This window comes from Mus musculus, chromosome 1 (genome assembly GCF_000001635.26).
Source record: "Mus musculus strain C57BL/6J chromosome 1, GRCm38.p6 C57BL/6J".
Lineage (NCBI taxonomy): Eukaryota > Metazoa > Chordata > Mammalia > Rodentia > Muridae > Mus > Mus musculus.
The window spans coordinates 86,214,178-86,237,819 of NC_000067.6; the positions used below are offsets into that span (position 1 = coordinate 86,214,178).

At 46.2% G+C, this 23,642-nt stretch overlaps 1 protein-coding gene across 18 annotated transcripts in view; it reads left to right on the top strand.

Moving 5' to 3' along the window:
* Nucleotides 1–23,642, top strand: part of Armc9 (armadillo repeat containing 9) — a 123,556-nt gene that overhangs the window by 59,449 nt on the left and 40,465 nt on the right. For 2 of the 18 annotated variants that reach the window (XM_011248111.3, XM_011248112.3), the window contains exon 20: nucleotides 4,671–6,695. The exons of the other annotated variants lie outside the window; for them this stretch is intronic. In XM_011248111.3, coding sequence (XP_011246413.1) covers nucleotides 4,671–4,835 — 165 coding nt within the window. In that variant the 3' untranslated portion in view covers nucleotides 4,836–6,695. Of the gene's footprint in view, nucleotides 1–4,670; nucleotides 6,696–23,642 lie in introns of those variants that run through there. 18 annotated transcript variants of the gene reach the window in all.

Consider the following 23,642-nt stretch of genomic DNA (forward strand, 5'->3'; position numbering starts at 1 on the left):
GTTCTGTCAGTTTAAAAAGTGCCCTGTAAAAGCCAAGTGTGTGTTCCCCACAGGCATGAATCCTTAAGGCCATAGTTACTTAGGATCTGCCAAGTGACTAACTTCCCAGCAGCCCAGTTCCCTGCCTGCCATTCCTTTCTTGGGCTGCAGGTGGCACTAGTGGGCACCCTTGCTTCTCTTCTGCCTGATGGGGGAAGGCAGCCCCAGATCTAGCCATCGTCCTCTCCACTGGGGACAGAGTTCAGCCTCATGTCACAAGAAAAGCTGCTGTGGTAAATCTTGGCTTAGCTGGGTCAGCAGACTTTCTGTAAAGGGGAAGGTTGGTGGTGTGTTAGGCTGGGAGGGCCACATGGTCTCAGTGGGAGCCACTCAGTTCTGCCCTTTAACATACAGTGCCTGTTAGGAATCGTGGCTGTGTTCCCCAACCATTTGTGGACACTAAAAGTTATAATTTTCATGTCATTTAATTTTGTTTCAAATATTTAAAAGCATAAAATTCATTCTTCTCCAACTAAACACAGCCACCTGGCTTCAAGGGCTGCCACCCCTTGGGGTAGAGCTCAGCCATTGCCCTTCACTGGAGAAAGATGCAACCTTTGTGCTTGACCCTTGACCCTTTAACACAGATTAGAATTAATCATTTTATTCATTTTAACTTTTTGTCTCCTTGTCCAAAAAAGGTTCCTCTCAAGTTCTGTTCTTCCCCCTTCCTGTGTTGTCTTTGGGGACTTCAGTGTTTCTCTGGTGTTTTGATGGTTTGTTTTATATTTGGAGTGTTTGGAGACCAGGGTCTTGCTCTGTAGGCAAGGCTACCCTTGATCATGTCTCTTATGTCAGCTTCCCAAGGGCTAGGATGGTCATGCATCCATGTGCTGCTTATTCAGTTGTTTTGCCACTAATCTGTTAGTTTTATATTGTAGTAAGAACTCGTTTGGTCTAAGCATGCTGGTCAATCACAGGGACTCGGCTTGTGCACATTTCCCTTCGGCAGTGTGGCAGTCGGCTACAGAACACACATGCGCTGAGATCTCTGGACCTGCTGCAGCTCCCAGGTTTTAATTTTCAGCAGCATCTTTGTCAGGGAGGGCATGTGCTGCCATGACACTGCAGTCAGGCCTGCAGAGGAGAGAGGTAACTTAGCTGATGCTTCCATATCACAGTTCCTGGTCAAGGGTGTCAGGGTAGGCACTCTAAGCGGGATCCTGGAGGCAGAGACTAAAGCAGAAGCCATGGAGAGCCTTGCTTCTGTGGCTTGCTCAGTTGTTTTTATGCACTCCAGGATCTGCAGACTTGCCTATAGGCCAATGTGATGGAAACATTGTCTCAGTTGAAGTTCCTCTTTCCAGATAACTGTAGATTGTGTCAAGCAGACAAAAAAGAAAAAAAAAAAAAGAAAGAAAGAAAGACAGAAAGGAAAAGAAAAGAAAAGAAAAGAAAAGAAAAGCCAAGCCAAGCCAAGCCAAGCCTGGGGTGGGGGGTGGCACTTGAAGACATTTGTTACAATTTGTTACATTTGTTACAGTAACTAAGTATTGGACAATAAAAGGGCAGGATCAAGAGTAACACTGATGACTGGGGCAGCAGATCCTGGATGACCCTCAGTGACCTTCTCAGTGAACTGGGGGAGTCTAGCAGGGACCACCAAGATCAGGTATCACTTTGTAACTGTTAACATTGCCAGGGAGGAAGAAGGTGGCAGATACTTCAATTCAAGGACCATGTCCAAGACTGCTGGGGGCACTGCTGTTGCTCCTTTCAGAGCGGGCTCTGAAGCACACAATCGTGCCTCTTACTTAGCAATGCAGGGATTTTTTTTAGAATTTGACATTTAGACCCAATACAAAGGCTGAAGTCAGTGGCAGGCACTGTTTTTAGGCAGCTGCTTATTGAAGTGGCTCTGCAGAGTGACCGCACCTGATGAAGAATGCAGCCTTGCCTAACACTGAGCTGAGAGCCATATTTGCAGCATCCTGCTTTCTTCACACACAGCAAGGTACCCGGATGCAAAATCTAGTTTTTCTTTCTAATGTCTAAAACTGCAACTGTTTATCTAATGTGGAAGAGGCTCAGTTATATTAAATATCCACCCATTTGTAACTAAAAATTAAAAATTACAGAGCTAGTGATACATCTTCTGACGTATAGGCCACATAAGGAACACTATGATAAAGACAAACATAGTTGGGTGTGGGATGCTAAAACTCAGGAAGGAAGCTGAGGCAGGAGGATGTGGAGTTCAAAGCCAACATGGGCTACATAGCAATACCTTGTCTCAAAAAAATCATAAAGTTAATGTGAACAGTGCTTAAAACAAAGCAAACATATAAATCTACACGCCTGTGAGTTATAGATACACTTATGTGCCCATACAGCCAAAAGGTGTGGAAAGCTACACCCTTCTTATTGACATTAGAAACTGCAAAGGGGAAGAAGAATGAGGAAGTGTGGGTGGGATGGAGCGAGGCCTGGGTCTCAGACTGTCCAGCACGGGGAGAGGGGAGGACAGGACAGTGCATGTGGTAGAGCAGAAGTCAACGGCATCTTGGGGTATTGGATTAAATGGGACAAAGGCCACACTCCAGTGAACTGAAGAGCAGGCAGGCCACAGGAAAATGCTCAGTATATTCTCCGCACACTGTGGACGCAGGCAGGCAAAGTGGGAGGATGAAGGTCGTTTGGTTTAGTTTAAGATGGAAAAAAACAAACAAAACCAAACATATCCACCAGCAGCTGTCAGGAGACTGGGGCCAGATACAGGTAGAGAGAGGAAGACCTCGGCCCACTGTTCTCATTTTCCTCCTCCTCTTCTTCCTCCTCCTTTTTCTTCTATAAAGGCAGAAAGGGTTCATCTACATCCCTAGACCAGGCCAGCCTCCAACTCACTGAGATCTGCCTGCCTCTGCCTCCTGAGTCCAGGGATTAGTGTGCTACCACACCCAGTTCTCACTGTCTTCTAAATTGCATCCTAGGGCCTGGGCCTGTGTCTACGATGGTTTGATTACCTTACACAGAGACTCTGGCTCAGTACTCAGCACCACAGAAGCTAAACATTGCTTGGTGCTGTGCACCTGTAATCACAGCCCTCAGGAGGCAGAGGCAGACGCAGACGCCATGCACCCCAGTAACATAGTGAGTTTAGTGGTGGCCTAGAGTGCTTAAGACCATGTGGAAAAAGAGAGCGGTGCGGGGTGGGAATAACTTGCTTCTTAGATTCTTTTGGCCCCTAAGGTTCCAGCCCCATTTACCTCTCCAGAGAACTAAAAGCAGCATTAGATCAGCTTGGACATGCATTCAGGAGAGTGGGCAATGCCAAGCAGTGGCTGGGCAAGGTTCAGGTGCTCCCATCTAGTGCATGGAGAAGTGTGTGGTCTCCTGCGCTTTATTTTTACGATTAACATGGGCATAATGTTATTCAAGGGCTGGCAGATCTCAAGGGCCAGAAGCCTGGTTCTAATGTCTTCACTCCCAAGGAGGTTTCCTCAGTACATGCTCAGGTGGACTTACACATGGCTTTAAATGGAAGTAAATGTCTTCCTGCAGGACTTGAGAAGATTGATTTTAAAACAAATACTTTCTTCCTCTTAGCAAACTAGGTTTTAGTGCCAGGGGCAATCAGCCACGCACATTTACTTGTGGGATCTGTGTAAATAACCCACAGTTTCCTTCCGTCTTATGTTCCCTCTTTATGTAGTGAACAAATATTTAAGGACCTTGAAGTAATCATGTTCTAGGAAATACAGAGGGATTAAAAAAAGATTCCATGAGAATATGTGTGGTAGATCTGTGGCTTACGATCCCTCCACAGAGGAGATGGAGATGATCCTGAGCCGGAAGTTACTACAGGACAGCATCATCACATGGCAGCTTCTGCTCCAGCGCCTGTCTCAAGCTCCTGCCTGTGTTCTGCCCTGTGGCCATCATTGTTCCATTCTCACACATGAGCAGACACGCAGGAAAAGGTCACTCCAAGTTCATGAAGCTAGTACGTGAGCAGTAGAGCTAGGATTCTTACCTAAGTCACCGAGAAGTGACAGAGCATGCCCTGGGGGCCTCTAATCAGACCCATGATAGACGGCAGGTAGTAGAAAATAAACAAGCAGTCACAGGTCCATGAAGGGGAAGGAAATGGAAAGAGCTATAGTGGGAGGGCAGGTTGGAGAATCCTGGAAGACAGAAGCTGGGTGGAGAGGAAGTACAGTGGGCTGAAGGCAGGCACACAGTGAGGACAGGGCTAATGAGCGTGTGCTTGATGCTCCACCAGCCCCCGCCAGGAAAGCGTGCTGTTGCCCAGGTGTATATGGGCGTTCTCAGAAACATACATAGGCACACACATACATATGTTCCTCTGTGTATGTTTTGGTGATCATTCATTTGCAGATCAAGATCTAATGTAAACATACAGATGTGCGTGTATGTACAGTGTGGCCTTTCCCTTTGTTAATATTCTTTGGAAGTCCTTCTGAGTCAGCCGTGCAGCAAGCTGATGTGTCTGTCACAATGAGGTGGACTTGAAGATGTGCTAGAGAAAGCATAAGCATCTCATTTGCTGGAGCTTTTATTTATATGGGCTCTTGCTTGCCAGGTGAAGGTGTATGGGTTTTGTTTTCTGGGAGGGGAGGGAGTTAATTACAACAGATTTCTTCAGATTAATTTTTTTTTTTTTCTTTTAGACAGGATCTCATGGTGTCCAGGCTGGCCTTGAACTTTGTAATTACCTGAAGGTGACTTTGAACTGTCATTTCTTTGCCTTCTGCCTCCTAGCTGCTGAGTCTGCAGCTGTGTGTCATTGTGTCCCTTTATGTTTTGATCTTGTACAAATTTCCTTCTTTTTTTAAAGAATTTTGGGGGGCTTTTATATTTCTTAAGACAGCTCTGTAATTTGTGTTTTTTAGAATTTTTTTCCATTCCATCCTAAATTATGTAATTGGCTCAGATGTTGTTGCTCCTATCATTTCCTGTGACCTTTTTTGTTTCTGTAGGTTCTGTAGTGATGTCCCATTAGATAATGTGAGGCATCTCTCTTCTTGGTGTGTCATGCTAATGGCTTCATCAGTCTTGTTCATCTATTCTGAGAGCCAGTTTTTTTGTTTTGTTAGTTTTCTCCATTGTGTTTCCATTTTCTCTATCTCTTTCTGATTTTAATTTCCTTCCTTCTGCTAGCATTGACTTGATATACTTTCTTGTTTTCTGGTTCCTACAGTATAAAGTTTCATGGACTTGGGGTCTTTATATCTGAACAGTTACAGCTGTGTTTCCCTCTGAGCACAGCATCTACAGTGGTTTGGTGTATTTGTCTCTTAAGAATTTTCTAGTTTTATTTGTGATTCCTTCTTTGACCCATTGATTATTTAAGAATATTTTTGATAAAGCCCATCCTAAGAATTGGACCTAGTTCAGGGAATTAGCTCCTGGGGACCTGCCATCCAGGGTGTGGTGCCCTCTTCCTCACCTGTCTGTCTGTTCTCTGTGTGTCCTGAACCTCCTGAGTCATACGCACACCATGCACACCCTACTGTGACATTACTGCCCTTTAGGCCCAAACTAAAGGAGCCACTTGACCATGGCTTGAAAACTCAGAGCCAGAAAAAAGCTTGGCTCTTTTAGCCTTACTCTCTCAGTTATTTGTCACAGACAAAAGTAAGGACAGGTCTGTGTGTCATTGTCTCCCTCCCCACTGTCTGTGGTATCACCTGTCCCTGCTGTTGTACCTTCTGTGCAAATGTCAGAAGTCTGATTGTTCCCAGATTCACCATGAGCGTCAACAGATGCAGGCAGAACGTTAAATATTCCACTCGAGTTTTGTTGCCAAGTGTTGAGGAGCACAGATGATCCTGAGGAAGACCACAGATGATCAGTCAGCCTCTGTTGACCCTCTGTATCTCCAGAGTGACCTGGGCACACATCTTTTTTTCTGTTGACTGTTGATTCCAATGCTGTTTGCAGCTCTGTCCTGGGTTCAGAGGCCTCTGTCTCCTTTTCCCCCATCAGTGCAGTGCAGTGCAGTGGGGTCACCACACAAGGTGTGTGTGTCTTTTAAAGAGTTTAGCACATTTTGTTTCGATCCTTTCTTTTTAAAATCTGAATAATGGTTTTCCAAATTATTTTTTGTAAAGATTTATTTATTATTATACATAAGTACAATGTAGTTGTCTTCAGACGCACCAGAAGAAGATATCAGATCTCATTATGAGTGGTTGTGAGCCACCATGTGGTTGCTGGGATTTGAACTCAGGACCTTCTGAAGAGCAGTCGGTGCTCTTACCCATTGAGCCATCTCACCAGCCCCTAAATTATTTTCTAACTTAAATGATATTGTAGTTCTGTTCAAACATTTTCTGATGCCGACGGTTATAATAGAAATCTGGGAAAGAGGCCAGAACATATGGTGGTGTTCATCTTTAATTCTAGTACTCAGAAGGCAGAGGCCAGCAGACCTCTGTGAACTTGAGACCAGCCTAGCCTACACAGTGAGTGCCAGGCCATCCAGAGCTATACAGAGAGACCCTGTCTCCAAATAAATAAATAATAAATAGGCCGGGTGTGGTGGCGCACGCCTTTAATCCCAGCACTTGGGAGGCAGAGGTAGGCAGATTTCTGAGTTCGAGGCCAGCCTGGTCTACATAGAGAAACCCTGTCTCGAAAAACCAAAAAAAAAAAAAAAAAAAAATTGAAAAATTAAAAAAATAAAATAAAATAAAACTAGGGAAAGGTAGCATTCATTATATTTTCAGGGATCTCTAGGGGTGTATGCAAGTATGTACATGTTGGGGGATGTGGGTAGGGGTGCATGTGTGTGTGGGGGGTATATATGTATGTGTAGTTGTGTATATGTATGTAGAGGAGTATGTAGGTATGTGTGTAGGTTTGTAGGTGTGTATGGGGGTCTGTATATGTGTGTAGGTGTGTGTAGGTGTCAGTATATGTGTATAAATAGAAGGGGGGGTGAGGTGAGGTGTGTACATGTGTGGTAGGGATTGTGTAGGCATGTGTACAGGTGTGTATGTGTGTTTAGGTGTGTGTAGGTGTGTGTGTGTGTAGAGGTGTAGATAGGTGTGTATGTGTGTAGATGTATACATGTGTGTAGGTATGTGTACAGGTGTATACTTGTGTATGCACATGTGCCTGGCTATGTAAGTGTACAGGTGTATATGTATATGTGTAGGTGTGTGTGTGTGCACATATAAAATAAGATCACACTGAAACGTGGGACACACCTGACTAGGTGAGGCTGATGATCAGTGACCTTTATGGGATTCCCCCGCCTCCATATTCCCGGTGCTGAGATTACGAGCGTGTTCCACCACACCTGACTGTGCTGTGTGAGCTCTGAGGGTTGAGCTTGTGCCCTTACACTTGCGCAGTAGACACTTGACTAAGCTATCTCTCCTACCCATAATTTCCATTGAAATTATTTTTAGATTTATTTATTTTATGTGCATAAATGTTTTGCCTGCATGTGTGTATGTGCATCACATGCATACCCAATATCCCAGGAGTTCAGAAGAAGGTTCAGATCCCCTGCGAGTGGAATTCTGGGTGGTTGTGAGCCACCCAGATGGTATACTGACAACCGAACCCTGAACTCTGAATCCTGAGCTCGGGTTGTCTGCAAGAGCAACAGTGCTCTTAAGAGCAGTCAGTGCTCTTACCTGTTGAGCCATCTTTCCAGCCATGCCATATTTTCCATTTTTATTTTACAGCTAATTTATTTAGATAAATTCCCTCCTATAAATCAGCACCTCCACCCCAATTCCATACTCCTAAAAGCTTGGGAATTTGAACAAATCAATGTTAAATCTGTGATGTGTGCCTGGGTGTTGCATCCTAATCATACAGGGCACCTCCATTGTTTGAAGGTCTTGTATTCTGTCCTTCAAGTTCCAGTCCTTAAACACCCGGTTCAGCGGGGTGTTGTGCATACCTTTAATCCCTGCACTCCGAAGGCAGAGGCGAAGAATCTCTGTGGTCTACAAAGCTAGTCCAGGACAGCCAGGGCTAGTTACACTGAGAAACCCTGTCTCAAAAGACAAAATCAATCAATCAGTCAATCAATAAATCAATAAATAAATCTCCACCCAGTCCATGTGACTGTGTCACTGCTGACTCACTTCTTTCATGCTTCAAAACCAAACATGAATAAATTCAGATGTGTCATTTAAGTATAATGGCCAAATTAATTGTATTAGCGTTATAACTTGCCCAGTGAAGTTAAATCGGAATTAAATACACAGAACCTAGAAAGCCTCAAGCTGGCAAGATGGCTCAGCTGGTAAAAGTACTTATGGTACAAGCCCAAGATGGGGCTAAGTGAGATAAAAAAAGTAAGTCAAAGATGCACAAACAATTGAAACTAAGGCCGAGCTTGCAAGAAGGCACAGTGAGTCAAGGCGTTTGTCTACAAGCCTGTGACCTGAATTTAATCTTCAGAAGCCACGGAAAGGGTGGAAGAAGGGAACTCTACAAAGTTGTCTCTTACCTCCACAATGCACTTCATGGTATTGTGTGCCTACACACACACCACTACCAACAACAATAATAATGCTGGTTAATTTTATTTAAAGATGGCTGTCAAGATGGCTCACCAGATAAAAGCCCTTGCCTCACACAGCCTGGTGGCTGGGTTTTGATCCCGAGTTCATATAAAGGTAGAAAAACAGAACTGACTTTCACATGAGCACTGTGGTAGGTGCACCAACATACACAAATGTCACACACATACAATAATAATTATTTTAAACAAAAACGACTAAGGTCTGAGCCTGGAGAAGTGGCTTATTGGTTGAGAGCATACACTGCTCTTGCAAAGGACCTGAGTTTAGTCCCTTCTACCTACAAAGAGCAGCTCACAACTGCCCTTGGCCCCAAGGACCCAGTACCCTTTTTTGGACTCCTTGGGTATTCACATGAGAACAAACCCACACACAAAACCACACATACACACATAAATGAAATAAAATCTTTAAAAAATTTTTTTCTGTCAGTGGTGGCACATAGCTTTGATCCCAGCACTCAGCTCTTGAGGAGGCGGAGGCAGAGGCAAGAGGATCTCTTGAGTTCAAGTTTTCTGTGAGCTACACAGAAAAATCCTGTCTCCAAAAAACAAAAAACAAAACAACAAAAACAAAATCTCTTGTGGGGGAAAAAAATGACTGCGATCTTCCAGAGATGAAGTCAGACAAGGTGACAATAAAAAATGACAGATACCCACATGGACCTGTGAGATGGCATAGTGACAGTGCAGCTTCAGACAGAGCAGAAGTTTTCGTGTCTTTGAGTCCTTCCTTCCTTCCTGTCACAGCCATAACCTGGAGGGATGTCCACACATGTGGCACTGTAGAACATCTTGCCCCTAGAAGGAAGGCAGACATCAACTCCTTTGGTGGTTCCAATGAAGAGGCGCCTGGGATGATCTTGGTGCTCCTATCTCCTGCTTAGAGTTCTGTTCTCGAAAACTCTGTCAGGTTTTGCTAGGGAAGCAGCTCCCTTCCATCCATCCTGCGCTCTGAGCCCTGCCCGTAGACCTAGTGATGAACCATGCTGTTTCTTCTCTTAGGGAATACAGAGCCCTCCATCATTATTAAAGATGCCCATACCCTGGCCTACCTTGCTAGATATGGAGACTGAAGAGATGAAATTATAAGAAAAATTGTATGCTTTGCTAATTTAACAACACATTTTTTTGCCCACTGGTTACACAATCAAACTTCTAGAGAGCCAAGCACTCACTGTCTCCAATGTTGCCTCTTGTTGGGGAAGCCAGCAAATTCACATCTCTTTTTTTCCATGACTCCTCTCCTCCAGGTCCATGGGTATGAGCACACACTCCTGGGGAAAGGGGGCCATGCTGGGCATTAGGGAAGGGTAGATCACTGAGTAGGGCTGTGGCTGACCCTCCTGCGATCTTGGTGACCTCAGAGCCATGAGCATATGGTAAACAGCAGCACAGAAAAGCTAGACGATCCACAAAGCACTATGAGATCTTTATTCTTTTTGTTCTGCATCGTTACTAAGAGAAGAACTTACGTTGTCCTCTTGAGATATATTTCACCAACATATAACCCCTAGGTAACATCCAAAGCAAGGCCAGGCCGGGGTGGTTTTCATAAGCTTCCTGTAATGTGCAGGCTTCAGTAATGGATGACGAGAGGCAAAGGATGCAGGACGGTGCCTGGGCGCCTTAAGGTCTTGGTGTCTGCTAATCGTTGTCTCTTTCGCCACCATCATTGTTTCTAACCTGCCATGCTGGGCTGTGCAGAAGCACATGTGGTGTGGTGTTTCTTCAGTACAGGTGTCACAGAGAAGCCTTGATAAGGATGTGGACTCCAAGCATTTAACATTCCACATGATAATAGAAAACTGTAAGGTTCTGTAAAGCTACAGATTTGGAGACACACGCTACTGTAGGCTGAGGATGTAGCATGGCTGGTAGAGTGACTGTCAAGTATACACAAGGTCCCAGCACTGCATAGACCAGTCATAGAGGTACACACCTATAATCCCAGCTCATAGTGAGATTAATGCTAGCCTTATCTACATGAGACCATGCCTACAAAAAAGAAAGAAAAAGAAAACTTGTTTTGTCCTCTTGGTACCCAAAAGGTAGAGACATGCCGTGGCACAGGGGACCGTGCAGAAGGGGGAAGAGCCTTGAATGTAGTTCCATGAGCAAAGCCAACTTAGGATTGTTTGACTCATTCTAGGGAATTGAGTTGCTATGATAAAACATCATGACCAAAAGCATCTTACAAAGGGAAAGGTTTATTTTGTCTTTCACCTTGAAGTCCACAATCCAGGAAAGTCTCAAGACAGGAATGTGGAGGCAGGAGCTGATGCAGAGGCCGTGTGGAAACACTGCTTACTGGCTTGCTCTCTATGGCTTGCTCAGCCTGCTTTCTTCAAGACCACCTACCCAGGGATGGCACTACCTACAGTAGGCTAGCCTTCTATATCAATCACTAATCACTAAAGTGCCTACAGACAGGCCGACAAATGGAGGTGTTTTCTTAATACATCTAAGTTTGGGCCAAGTCAACAAAAAATAACAGCACGCCACAATAGGTAGGTAGTTTCCAGGAATAAAGAAAAGAGCTGGGGTGTGTTCAGTTTCCAGGTAGTTTAGGCACTGGCTAGCAGGGAGGGGCAAGGTTTGCAGTTCCCCAGATATGAGAGCATTTAGTAGAGGCCACGCAAACATAGTCACTCTGTGACTCACACAGCCTGGCCCTCTGAACGCTCCATCCTCACCTCCACGCAGGGCTTCCAGATCCTCTCCTGTTTATCCCACATTCTCTACTACGCTGCCACAGCCTGTACACTTGTTACCATGGCAACTGGTCACAGTTCGTCTTTCAAGACAGGATTTCTCTGTATAACACTGACTGTCCTGGAACTGACTCTAGACCAGGCTGGCCTTGAACTCAGAAATCCAGGGTGGCCTCAAACTCAGAAATCCGCCTGCCTCTGCCTCCCAAGTGCTGGGATTAAAGGTGTGTGCCACTACGCCAGGCTCAAAAATAACTTTTATCAAAGGCTAAAGGAAGAACTTAGCATTTCCTTAGAGAAGGCTGGAGCTCCCGGCCTGATCTAAGTGGCTGGGAACACAGCCTCCAAGAGGACACCAGAAGGGCCAGTTGCAGTCAAGCATCCAACAAAGTCGGGACCCACTCGGATCAGGACAGGAGGGAAGGAGCGAAGCATGCCGGTGTGGCTTCAGAGGGCAAGTTTCCTGAAGCCCCAACCAGCTCAGTCTGTGTGTGTTCATGCACAAGTGTGTGAAGCGCTCAAGGAGAGCAGAAGAGGGTGTGGATCACATGGAACTGGAGTCAGGGATCGTTGTTAACCATCTTGCAGGTGCTGGGAATGAAACCTGTATCCCCTAGAAGAACAGCCAGTACCTTTAACCAATACAGTAAGATACCTCTCTAGCCTCAAGGGTGGAATAATTTTAAATGGGAACCATACCTTCCAGTCTAGCTAGAAGAGGAAATTAAGGTCCAGTTCCCTCCCAGTGGTCTGCACTCCAGGGCAGAGACAGTTGGGGACTCAGTCTCAGTTCTCCTCCAACATTTTCACCCACACACAACCTGCAAGATTGTTCACTCACCTGAAGTTTCTTGAGGGCATGTGTCCATAGAGCCAACTGTTAGACTTTCTCCATGAATCACGTCCGCTGATTGTCACCTGCTGTGGCCAGCTTCCTTGGCATGGGGTAGCCTATGGTTTCAACTTCCCAATACTTAGCAAAGTAACACCTGTCCCATGTCTGTCTTACTCACGGGGCTTTGTCACTATCCTGTCAAGTCCTTAAAGACGCCATTGTTCCTCAGCTAAGGCTTTTGCCCCTTTCTGTACCCTTGAATTTCTGAGTTAATGTGTCTATGCAGCACAGCTCCTGGGCTCCCAGACTATGACAGGGATGAACAGCCCAACACACTGACTCATGGCCTTCATTTCCACTCTGGTTTCCATGGCAATAGACATCAGATGGCTCAAAACAAGGTGAGGGCCCGAAGGCACCTCAGGCTCCCTAGGCATTTACAGACCATATTCATGTCTGATATCATTTCTGTAGAAACCAGGAAAGCCCAATCAATACTTTAAATGTTTTCTCTTATCTAAAGTTTTAAAGTAGTGAATGGGCTCTTCCCATTGGCACAGATATTTGGGGATAATAGTACAGTCTGTGTGTGAATTATATCATCCTAAAGTAAATTTTATTTATTCTTTGACAAGTCCATACATGTAAACAACATGATCAATCTACCCCCAGCTTACCTCCAGGTTCCGTAACATGTCCTCTTCCTTCCCACATCATGTCTGTCTGTCTGTCTGTCTTGTCTTTCTCTCCTTCCCCACTCCTCAAGTGAGTCCAGTTAAAGCTGCCTGCTGGAATGTTGGCCGACCGTGTTGGCTTGACCGTGTGCAGGTAATGGCTGTGGTGAGTTTATGAGCACCAGGGCTGCGTCGTGTGTGGAAGACATTTTACAGCCTGCCCCCTCATCCTCTGCCTCTTACAAGTCCCTCCTGCGCTTCCTCTCAGATGGTCCTTAACCTTAGTGAGGAGTGGAGGATGATGAGACGTCTGGTTTAGGGCTCACAGTCACTTACTCTAATAACTCTGACTTGAGTCTCTGCATTAGCTGCTGACCACGGCAGAGGGAAGCATCTCTGGCCAAGGTTGAAGACGGGACTGACATACATACTTGGAAGACAGTTTGACAGCAGTAGTAGGTCCCCTGCCCCTCCCCCCCTTCCCCCACTGCCTCTCGAAGGCCTGTGACCTGAAGCATGGGCTTCTGACCAGTTACTGTATCAGGCTTGAATTCCCTCCTATGCAGCAGGCCTCAGATCCTACCCAACAATATTTGATGCCCCCCATCACTTCTGTGCCACTGTTGTGTCAGCGAGCAGTCTTGCCTGACAGGTGGGTACCATAGCACACAGGGTTCTCCCTTGGGTAATAATAGTCTTAGTGACTTTGCCCCAGCAGTTTGCATGGCGCCTTCTGGCACTAGGGAAGGAAGCAAGCCAGCAAGAGGGAGTTTGGGGGTCAGTTCTAGTTTGGTTCTCTGTCTTGCAACCAAAGGGTATTGTGATTTTAGCAGTGGGGTCACACCACCGCATACTGGTGAGTTGCCAGGATCATGGCAATAGTTCATGTTTTTGAGGGCGCTCGGCACGCAGAAGTTATCCCATCAGCCAGGTTTCCATTAATAAACCATGTCTTCCAGGGTGAAGCCTTGCCCATCCATGCAAGGTTTTGAAATTGTTTTCAAACTCCTTTATTTGTTTATATATTTTATGCATATGAGGTTTTGCCTGCATCTACTTATGCATACCATATCCGTGCAGTATCAACAGAGGCCAAAAGATGGTCCCGGGAGTATAGATGATTGTGAACTCTGCATCAGAGCTAGGAACCAAACCAAGGTGCTCTGCAAGAGTCTTAAGTAGTTAACCACTGAGCACAGCTCCACCCCTTCTTTGCTGGTTGGTTGATCTCATTGTCTTATGTGTACAGGTGCTTTGTCTACATGTATGTCTGTGTACCATATGCATGAGTACACAGTGGTACAGAAGTGATGGGGGGGCATATGCATGAGGTACCCACAGAGCCTAGAAGAAGATATCATATCCCCGGGACTGAAGTAACAGATGGTTCAGAGCCACCATATATATGGGTGCTGGAAATTGAAACTGGGATCCTCTGGAAGAGCAGCCAAGCCCTGGTGAGAGCTAAACAAGCTAGGCAGGTACTCTGGGGGGAAAACAACTTAACAGAGAAACCCATAGGAACGCAGTGTCAAGGGGGATGGTGCTGTGAGGAGCAATAGAGAGGGAAGGACATGGGGAGCCATGCTGTGGGCAAGGGGAAGAATGGATGGCCAGGCATTCAGTATTCAGTAGAATACTGAAGCAGGAGAATACCAGTGGGTTGCTTTACAGTAGTAAGAGGTGGGGAAAGTGAGGAACATAGAGCCTGATTACATAGTATCTTGGGAAAAGCATCATGGGTGGCAGTTGTTGTTTAAAGGCTTATCTTTATTTTTGTGTGAATGGCTGTTTTATCTGCTTGCCTGCATATATACCACATGTATTCCTGTTGCCCCAAGGGACCAGAGAGATCGCTAGATCTCCCAGAACAGCAGTTACAGACAGTTATGAGCTGTTACGTGGGTGCTGGAAGCCAAGCCCATATTCTCCGCAAGAGCAACAAATACTCTTAACTGACGAGCCATCTCTACAGCACCGGAAATCAGCATTTATTCTGAAAGAGGAAGGAAGCTGAAAAATATCAACTTTACTGATTTACAAAGAAAGTTAAAACTGCCTGGTGAAGCCGGGCGTGGTGGCACACGCCTTTAATCCCAGCACTTGGGAGGCAGAGGCAGGCGGATTTCTGAGTTCGAGGCCAGCCTGGTCTACAAAGTGAGATCCAGGACAGCCAGGGCTACACAGAGAAACCCTGTCTTGAAAAAACAAAACAAAACTGCCTGGTGAACTTTGAAATGCATTAACTGGCTGGGCGGTGATGGCACATGCCTTCATCCCGGTACTCAGGAGGCAGACGCAAGGGAATCTCTGAGTTCAAGGCCAGTCTGGTCTATAGAGCAAGTTCCAGCCAGGGCTCCACAGAGAAATCCTGTCTCAAGGGGCTGAGCTGAGGAGCCATGGGACCAGGAATCTTGCCTCCCTGCAAGTCCAGATTGAGGAAGCCTCTGAGTGGAGCTGGCATCATGCATCATGGTCTCTGGGGCCCTCCCTGCATGCGTCCGTGTGTTAGTTTCTCTAAGTGGACCGATTACTGACTACCACAAACTAGGGCTGTGCTTTCCCAGTGTGTGCCGCATTTGCCAAGTGACCTGTGTCAGCTGTGGAGCTGTGAGTCTGTGAGTGGCTTGCCTGTCCCTGTGCTCCTCGAACTGCTCAAGAGTCTGTGACTCTTTTCTGCTTGTGACCATCTTCAGACAGGACAAGGGCCCATGACTCACTGTCTGAAAGCACTTGCAACTTCCCTTTCATTTCCTCTTCTGTCCACATCCTGGCCTAAGCCTGTCTTCACTCTGTTCTGATTCCCAACCATCTGCCTTCCCAGCCTGCCGTGCATATGGATCCCAGACCATCTTCTCAGAGGGAATGGGCCATGCAGGCATGCGATCACTTACTGCTTAACTGAAGGAACAATCTGTTTGAAAGTTTTTGATAACTTTTATTTATTTGTATAGGTATGTGTATTTTGTCTTCATGTATGTCTATGCACCATGTGTACAGTGCACATGGAGGTCAGAAGAGAATGTCATATCCCCTGGGACTGGAGTTACAGATGGCTGTGAGCCACCATGTGGGTTCTGGGAACTGAACCCAGGTCCTGAAGGAGCAGTCATTGCTCCTGACCACTGAGCCATCTCTCTTGTACCTCCGTCTGTTTTTAAGATTTATTTTTATTATTTGTAATTATGCATGTGTATAGGCACGTGCACATTATGTGGGTGCCAGTAGGGAAGTGGGCTTACAGGCAGTCATGAGCTGCCTGACATGCGTGCTGGGCATCAAACTCAGGCCCTCTGACAAAAGCTCTGGAATGTTCTTCCGTGCTCTTACCCATGCTGGTAAATGCTGAGCCATCCCTCCAGCCCCCGACAGATCATTCTAAACTTTGCAGAAAGTACAAAGGCTCATTCAGTGGACAACTGTGTTTCTGCTCTGTCCTTCTTCCCTGCTGGCCCTTGTCTCCCCAGAATTAACTGCTTCTGTAACACGGAGGTATAAACTCTGTATGATTCTGTACTTTCAAGATTTTAATTTTGTACTAAATTTATCTATTGATTATGGGGAGAGGGTGGTACATATGCCACAGCATACAAGTGGAGGTCAGGAGACAACCTGCAGGAATCACTTGTCTCATTGCACCATGTGGGTCTCAGGGATTGAACTCAGGTCTTTGGCCTTGGCGGCAAGCATCCCTACCCACTGAGCCTTCTCGCCAGCCCTTATGATATCTTTTGTTTATTCATTCATTCATTCATTTCATTCATTCATTCATTCTGGGTATATTATGTGCCTCTGTGTGTGAGTGTGTGTGTGTGTGTGTGTGTGTGTGTGTGTGTGTGCGCGCACTCTCGCACGCACCACATGTGTGCCTGGTAACTTTAGAGGTCAGAAGAGGGCACCCAATTCTCTGAATTGTTATGAGCCACCATATGACTGCTAACTAGACACTGAAACTGGGTCTTCTTGCAGAATCAACAGATGCTTATAAACACTGAGCCATTTCTCTAGCCCAGGTCACGACATCTTTATATTCCTTTGTACACCACTGTTTTGTGGTTTGCTGTTTGGTTTGCTAGAGATGGAGCCCGGAGCCTTGTCCTCTCAAGTGCTCTGCCCTGGAGCTGCACCTTAGCCCTCGTTTACCTTTACATATGGCTTGAGCGGTGCATGTTACTCGCCTGCTTGCTGTTTCCACTCGGCACTTGAATTCAACCTAGATTTATACACCATGACTTGCTGTGGTAGCCCATCCATATCTGCAATGTGGTTTTCTGTTGGGAGAAAGGAGCACGGGGGTCTGGGGAGGTCGCTCAGAAGGAAAAGTGCTATTTCGTGAGCATGAGGGCCTGAGTTTGATCCCAAGAATCCATGTGAAAAAGCTGAAGGCAGACTATACACCTAACCCTGCCCCAGGGGGATGGCTGGAGGATGACAGGAAGACTCCTGGACTCCCTGCCCAGCCAGTGTAGACTACTTGGCAAGCTGTAGGCCAGTGAGAAGGTGACCCTGTCTCAGAACTCAAGGCAGACAATGCCTGAGGGAGCACACCTGAAGTTTACCTGTAGCTCAAATGCACACCATTACACGTGAATCTATGCAGACACTCACACACATGCATCAAAAACAACGGTCCATCAGCTTCTCTTTCTGTTTCCAGGTTTTGCTGTGTGTGTGTGTGTTTGTTTCTGTGTGTACCTGTGTGGTTTGTGTGATGTGTGTTATGTGTGTATGTGTCTGTATCTCTGTATATATATGTCTGTTAATGTGTGTGTGTGTGTGTGTGTGAGTATAAGTGTATCTATTTATGTGTGGTATGTGTGATATGATGTGTGTGTCAGTATATGTGTATCTGTCAGGTTGCTATGTCTGATGTGTGTGATGTGTATGTGTGTGTGTGTGTATGTGTGTGATATCTGGTGTGTGTGATATGTATTTGTGTGATGTAATATAGGTCACATCTACACATGAAGTCACTGGCTTGAGTGGTATGATAGTTTCATCCTTACTGGATCCCGCCACATTCTCTCTGACAAGGCTGGACTCTACCCTTTGACATGACTCCTCTATAAACACTGCTGTGTGCTACTGTACCCAGTAAGCTCTCAAGTTGCTCTCTATAAGTCAAAGCAACCCAGTGAGACCCTCATCTGCCCCATTCTTTCACATGTATTATTAGCTTTGTTTTACATCTGTAAGGCAGGAGTAGAAATCATGAGCGATCCTTTTAGACAGTGCACCGATGTGTAGACCATAATGTAAACAATGCTTGTTCCCTTCCCTTCTCTCTTATTATATATGGTGTCTCCTCCTCCTTCTGGAGCTCTGTAGAGCTCTAATCTAGAAGGCCCTTTGGGACAGGGTTGAAGCCACAGTTACTGTGGGTTTCCCTTCATGCTGGTCAGCAGGCTGCAGGCAGGCAGGCGGGAGGGGCAGGGCTCTGGTATCGGATCCTCAGCTCTTCTTGTGTTATAGTTCTTTTTCGGGCCTACGAAGCTGGCTTTCCTTGGCCCTTGGTGGAGGCTACCATTGTAGCTTCTAGGCAGACCAAGGTATAATGATTTCCCAGCCCTAGGCCATATGTAGCCAGTGTTAGAGCTACTGTATAGGTCTAGGAAACTGGGACCTCTTTACTCTTAACCTGCCAGTGACAAGACTCTTGACCTGGAGTCCAAAGAGCCCTGGCCCTGAAGATGTGACAGTCCCCTATAACTTCTCCCTGGCTCTTACAGCCTCTTCTTGTGTTTCAGCTCTTTGTCCTCTGTCATTTCTCTTGTGCCACCTCGTGCCCCGGACTCCCAACTCGTCACCTGCAGCTGCCTCCCGTCATAGCTCAGTGTGCTGACCCCTCATCTGCCAAGGCACCATTCTGCCCTGTTTGCTGTTATTCTTGATGACAGAAGCTGTCACTAAGCCTAATGTTGCAGTGCCAGTGGAGACAGCACAGGAATATGTCCCGGCTAGCTCACTAAGGGAGCCCTAACAGCCTGGCCAGAGCTTGTATTCAGCACCTTGTGCTAGGCCACTGTAAGGAAGTGTTCCCCTCTGGCCTGGGTGGAAATAAGTACAGGGTCCTCAGGGTCCTCGAGACTTCTTCTAGCAGCCCATGGTGGGGGCGGAACAGTGTTTTCACAGGGGTTGCATATCAGATATTTATATCATGATTGATAACAATAGCAAAATTCCAGTGGTGAAGAAGCAAAGAAAATAATTTTATGGTTGAGGATCACAGTATGAGGAAGTATTAAAGGGTGGCGGCATTCGGAATGTTGAGAACCACTGCTGTAGTACCAGCTGCCTGGACCACCGCTAGCTGAGGCCACGCCTTCAGGAGCTGGGCAGTTCAGTGTGATCATCCTGTAGTTTCTTGGAGTATCTGAGGAGTGACCCAGACAACAGGTACCCGCATTAGTAAAGTCTGCTTGGCTCTCTAGATGATCTGACACCGAGGGAGAAATTAATAGCCATCTAGGGAGTCATATTGCCTGTTCTCCACAGTCTTTGCTCTTTACAGGAAAATAATATGTAAGTACTTACAGTAAGCCTGTAAAGAATTTCTGATTATGATTACCATGGAAGTGATTTCCTCCTGCCGGGGGGGGGGGGGGGGGGGGGGGGAATTGTCTTTCTGTTTGAGGAGCTGAGATTGATAATGCTGCCCCTTACACATCTGTCTGCACTTTGTGTGGGTTACACGGAGCTGTTCTAAGGCAGGCTCCTTGCCCTCTGACCTCATGGAAGCTTTTATGGTAGTCACTTCTGGTCCCGTCGAGCTTCCAAGTTACCCCTGATTCTGTATAGTAAATATATTCCTAGAACTCAGTTCTCCTATGGCATCATTAACAGCACCTCCATATTTCTTGCCATTTTTTGCTTAGAATTCAGTGCGGGAGTTAGGGGGAGGATAAGCAATTTGAACCCCTGAAGCAGACTTGATGTCAGAAATGTGAGGTTTCTACTGTGGCTGCTTACTAAACCGGTCCAGTTATCTCACTGGCCACCGTGAGGCTGAAAGCATTTTTGTAAATGAGGAAGTTGATGTAGCAACCAGGCACCACTGTAAGCCCAGGCATGGGCTCAGGCTCAGAAGACAGCTACTCCCAAGTAGACACAAGGCTCTTTGCACTGGGGACACTGCAGATCCCAGCTCAGAGCCTGGTCACCTTGGTCCACCCTGCAGACTCTCCCATGTGGAGGGCTTTCCTGTGTGTTTACAAAGAGTGGGGTTTACGGCTCAGCCTGCTGAAAAGCTGTCTCAAGTTCAGACACTCGTCAAACTCTAATTCTTTCAGACAGCCAGCACACTAGAGACTCTGACTTGTCTTACGGGAAACCACCTGGGTCCATTCTGCTGCCTGCACTCTATCTGGAAGAATCTGAGTTTTCAAATGCATTGAGTGGTCAGCTCAGTTCTGTCTCCAGGCCAGCTGCTTAGAGTCTGCTTTGTCTGCAGTATTATGTATCTAAAGCCTCCAGTTAGGAACCTTAGAGTGTCATAAGATCACGGACCGCTACGGAAGCCTCCTCTTAGAGCATCTAAATTCATCTCAGCTCAAGGGATTTGTTTTTAAGGTATTTTTAATTCTTGGAATAATTGTTATCAGTGTACTCCTGTAACCTCATACATTCTCCTCCAGAATAGAAAGGCAGTAACTTTAGTAAAATTCCTCTAACAATGGTATTTAAGACCCACCCTAAAGAAGCATTTCCTTATTCAGCACGCCTTTCCTTCCCAAAGTGGATTTTTAAGCATTCTCTCTTTCCTGTGGCTTTCATGAATCTCTCAGAGACGCTCACCAGGTAACCGGTCCACCTGGATGCGTCTGGCAGTGAACTCACTCACGTTCCCAGGAAGAAGCCGCAGCCGTGTGAAAGGTTTTACAAGGTTGATTAAGTGATTAGACCTTTGTGGTTGTGAAGAGTTGGAATGTTGCAGATCCAGAGCAAAATGATCTGCTTCTTAGCCTCCTTCATCGCTATTCCCTGCCCATCTGTGTGTCTGGTATAACATTATACCTAACAGGTAAATTGTGTCGGAAGCTCTAGCCCCTGCCAACCCCCAAGATAAGAATGTCACCAGATAGTGTCTCTGTAACCCATCTACATATATTTGAAAAATGCCTTGATTTATGACTTTGTTCTGTTTTATAAGTATAAAAATCTCATACCCATGTCACAGCATGAGATCTGGGACTTGTGATTGCTTGAGCACTTCACTCTTATCTCAAAAGTAAAACCCTTATCCCTCTGAGATGAGGTCGGTGCTTGCCACCCACAGGACACTGAAGTGTGGCCGCCCGGCACTTGAGTGGCGCCAGCATCACTCTTCCCTTCTAAATGCTGATGAAGCACTGTGGAGCAGCATGTGGTGAGAGTTGGCATCCTGTGTGCTCTCACACACCCAAGCCATCCCTCTCACTGCCTGCCATACGTGCCTGGTTCATAAGATCCACATTCCAGCTCGTTTCCATCCACTTGACAGTCAAAAAAAAAAAAAAAAAAAGGAGCGTGTGCTGCTGTCATCGAAAGCTGTATCTTGTACGGGCTCTAGGTCTCCGAGCCTGTGGTAGGTTCTTCTGTAGCCTGCAGACTCTGGCTCCTCTGCCACCACTATCTTCAAGATCATGCCAGAACTGTGGTCCACTCTGGGTTTGTTTGCTTGTAAATGGAAAAGAGATTTTTTTTCATACACTATATTTCCCTCCCTCTGTTCTCCCCAGCTCCTCCCCACCTCCATTCCCATTCCAGATCCACCCCCTTTCTGTCTTTCCTTAGAAAATGAGTATCTGCTGGGCAGCGGTGGCGCACGCCTTTAATCCCATCACTCACTCGGGAGGCAGAGGCAGACAGATTTCTGAGTTTGAGGCCAGCCTGGTCTACAGAGTGAGTTCCAGGACAGCCAGGACTACACAGAGAAACCCTGTCTTGAAAAACCAAAAAAAGAAAAAGAAAGAAAAGAAGAAAGAAAATGGTTATCTAAGAAATAATAGTAAAATAAAATAAAATGTAACAAAAACAAACAGCACTTGGGAGGCAGAGGCAGGTGGATTTCTGAGTTTGAGGCCAGCCTGGTCTACAAAGTGAGTTCCAGGACAGCCAGGGCTATACAGAGAAACCCTGTCTTGAAAAACAAAAACAGAAACAAAACAAACATCAGAATAGAATACAACCAAACAAGAAAAAGCCAGAGAAAATGCACATAGATGCAGAGATACTCGGGAACACCATAAACCACAAACTCAGAAGCCACAGCATCTGCGTAAGGACCTGCCAGGTTACAAACAACAACAAAAATGTGCTCTGACATTATGTGTCGGACATAATGATAGACAAAGAACCCCAAAATGCCATTGAGGTCTGTTTGTGTTAGACAAGGGATCCACCCATAAGAGCCCTTTGTGTTTCTCCAGTGAGACCCCGGCCCTTAGAGAAAGAATACTTTTTCTTTTGCAAGTGGCTGTCTACTGGCGATAGCTTCTGAGTTAGGGATAGGGACGTGTGTCTGTTTCACATTTCAGTTCTTGGACTCCACCTGGTCAGTCCCATGCAGGCCTCATGCATGACGCTGCGGTCTCTGTCACTTAACACGGCGTCCGCTTGTTGTGTCTAGAAAGCCTTGTGTCCTTGGCCTCCTCCACCCGCTCTGGCTCCATGGCTCTTCCCACCTCCTTTTCTGGCAGGGTTCCCTGAGCCCTGAGGGCGAGCATTTGATGGAGATGAGGACGTCCCTTTTCGGGCTGAGTGTACCAAGGTCTTTTGTTCTGTGTATGGTCAGGGTGTGGGTCTCTGTATTGTCTCACATGCTGCAGGGGGCAGCTTCTCTGGGCAGGGCGTGGATTGTCATGTGTCTTTCTGGGTCTGAGTCACCTCACTCAGCATGAACTTTTTTCTCTAGTTCCATCCACTTACCTTCAGATTTTATTTTTCAATAGCCGAGTAATGCTCCATTATGTAAATGTACCATATTTTCTCTATTCATCCCTTGTGGGACATCTAGGTTGTTTCCAGTTTCTGGCTGTTATGAATGAAGCAGCATGAACATGGCTGAGCAAGTGTCTCTGTAGTAGGATGGAGTGTCCTTTGTGTATATGCCCAGGAGTGGTAGAGCTGGATCTCAAGGTAGATCAATTCCCAGATTTCTGAAGAACTGCCACATTGCATTCCCACCAGCAGTGGGTGAGAGTCCCCTTACTCCACCTCCTCACCAGCAGGAGATGCCGGTTTTTTATTAATCCTGACTATTCTGACTGCCGGTCGGTCGGTCGGTGTCAGATGAAATCTCAAAGTTTTGATTTGCATTTCCCTGATGGCTAAGGATGTTGAACTCTTAAGTGTTTTTCAGCCATTTGAGTTTCCTCTTTTGAGAATTCTCTGTATAGATCCGTACCCCATTTATTTATTTATTTGGTTGGTTGGTTGGGTTCTGGTTTTTCAAGACAGGGTTTCTCTGTGTAGCTGTGGGTGTCCTGGAAGTTACTCTGTAAACCTGGCTGGCCTTGAACTCACAGAGATTTGTTTGTGTTTGCCTTCCAAGTACTGGGATTAAAGGCTTGTGCCACCACTGCCTGGCTATGCCCCGTTTTTTAATTGAGTTATTTGTTTTCTTGGTGTTCAGTTTTTTGAGGTCTTTGTACATTGTGGATATTAGCTCCCTGTGGGATGTGCAGTTGGTAAAACTCTTTTCCCATTATGTAGGCTCAGCTCTGGCATTGGCAGGCTGCTTTCTAGTGAGTACCACTGGTTCTGCTAAGCCGCGTCCCCCTCTCTGATGGGCAGGTACTTCTCAGAAGCCCTGCCAGGGACTGCTCTGGAGCTATACAGTTCCCCCAGCTTTTCGGAAGCAAAGGACTTAATAAGTATCCTCAGTTAATAAG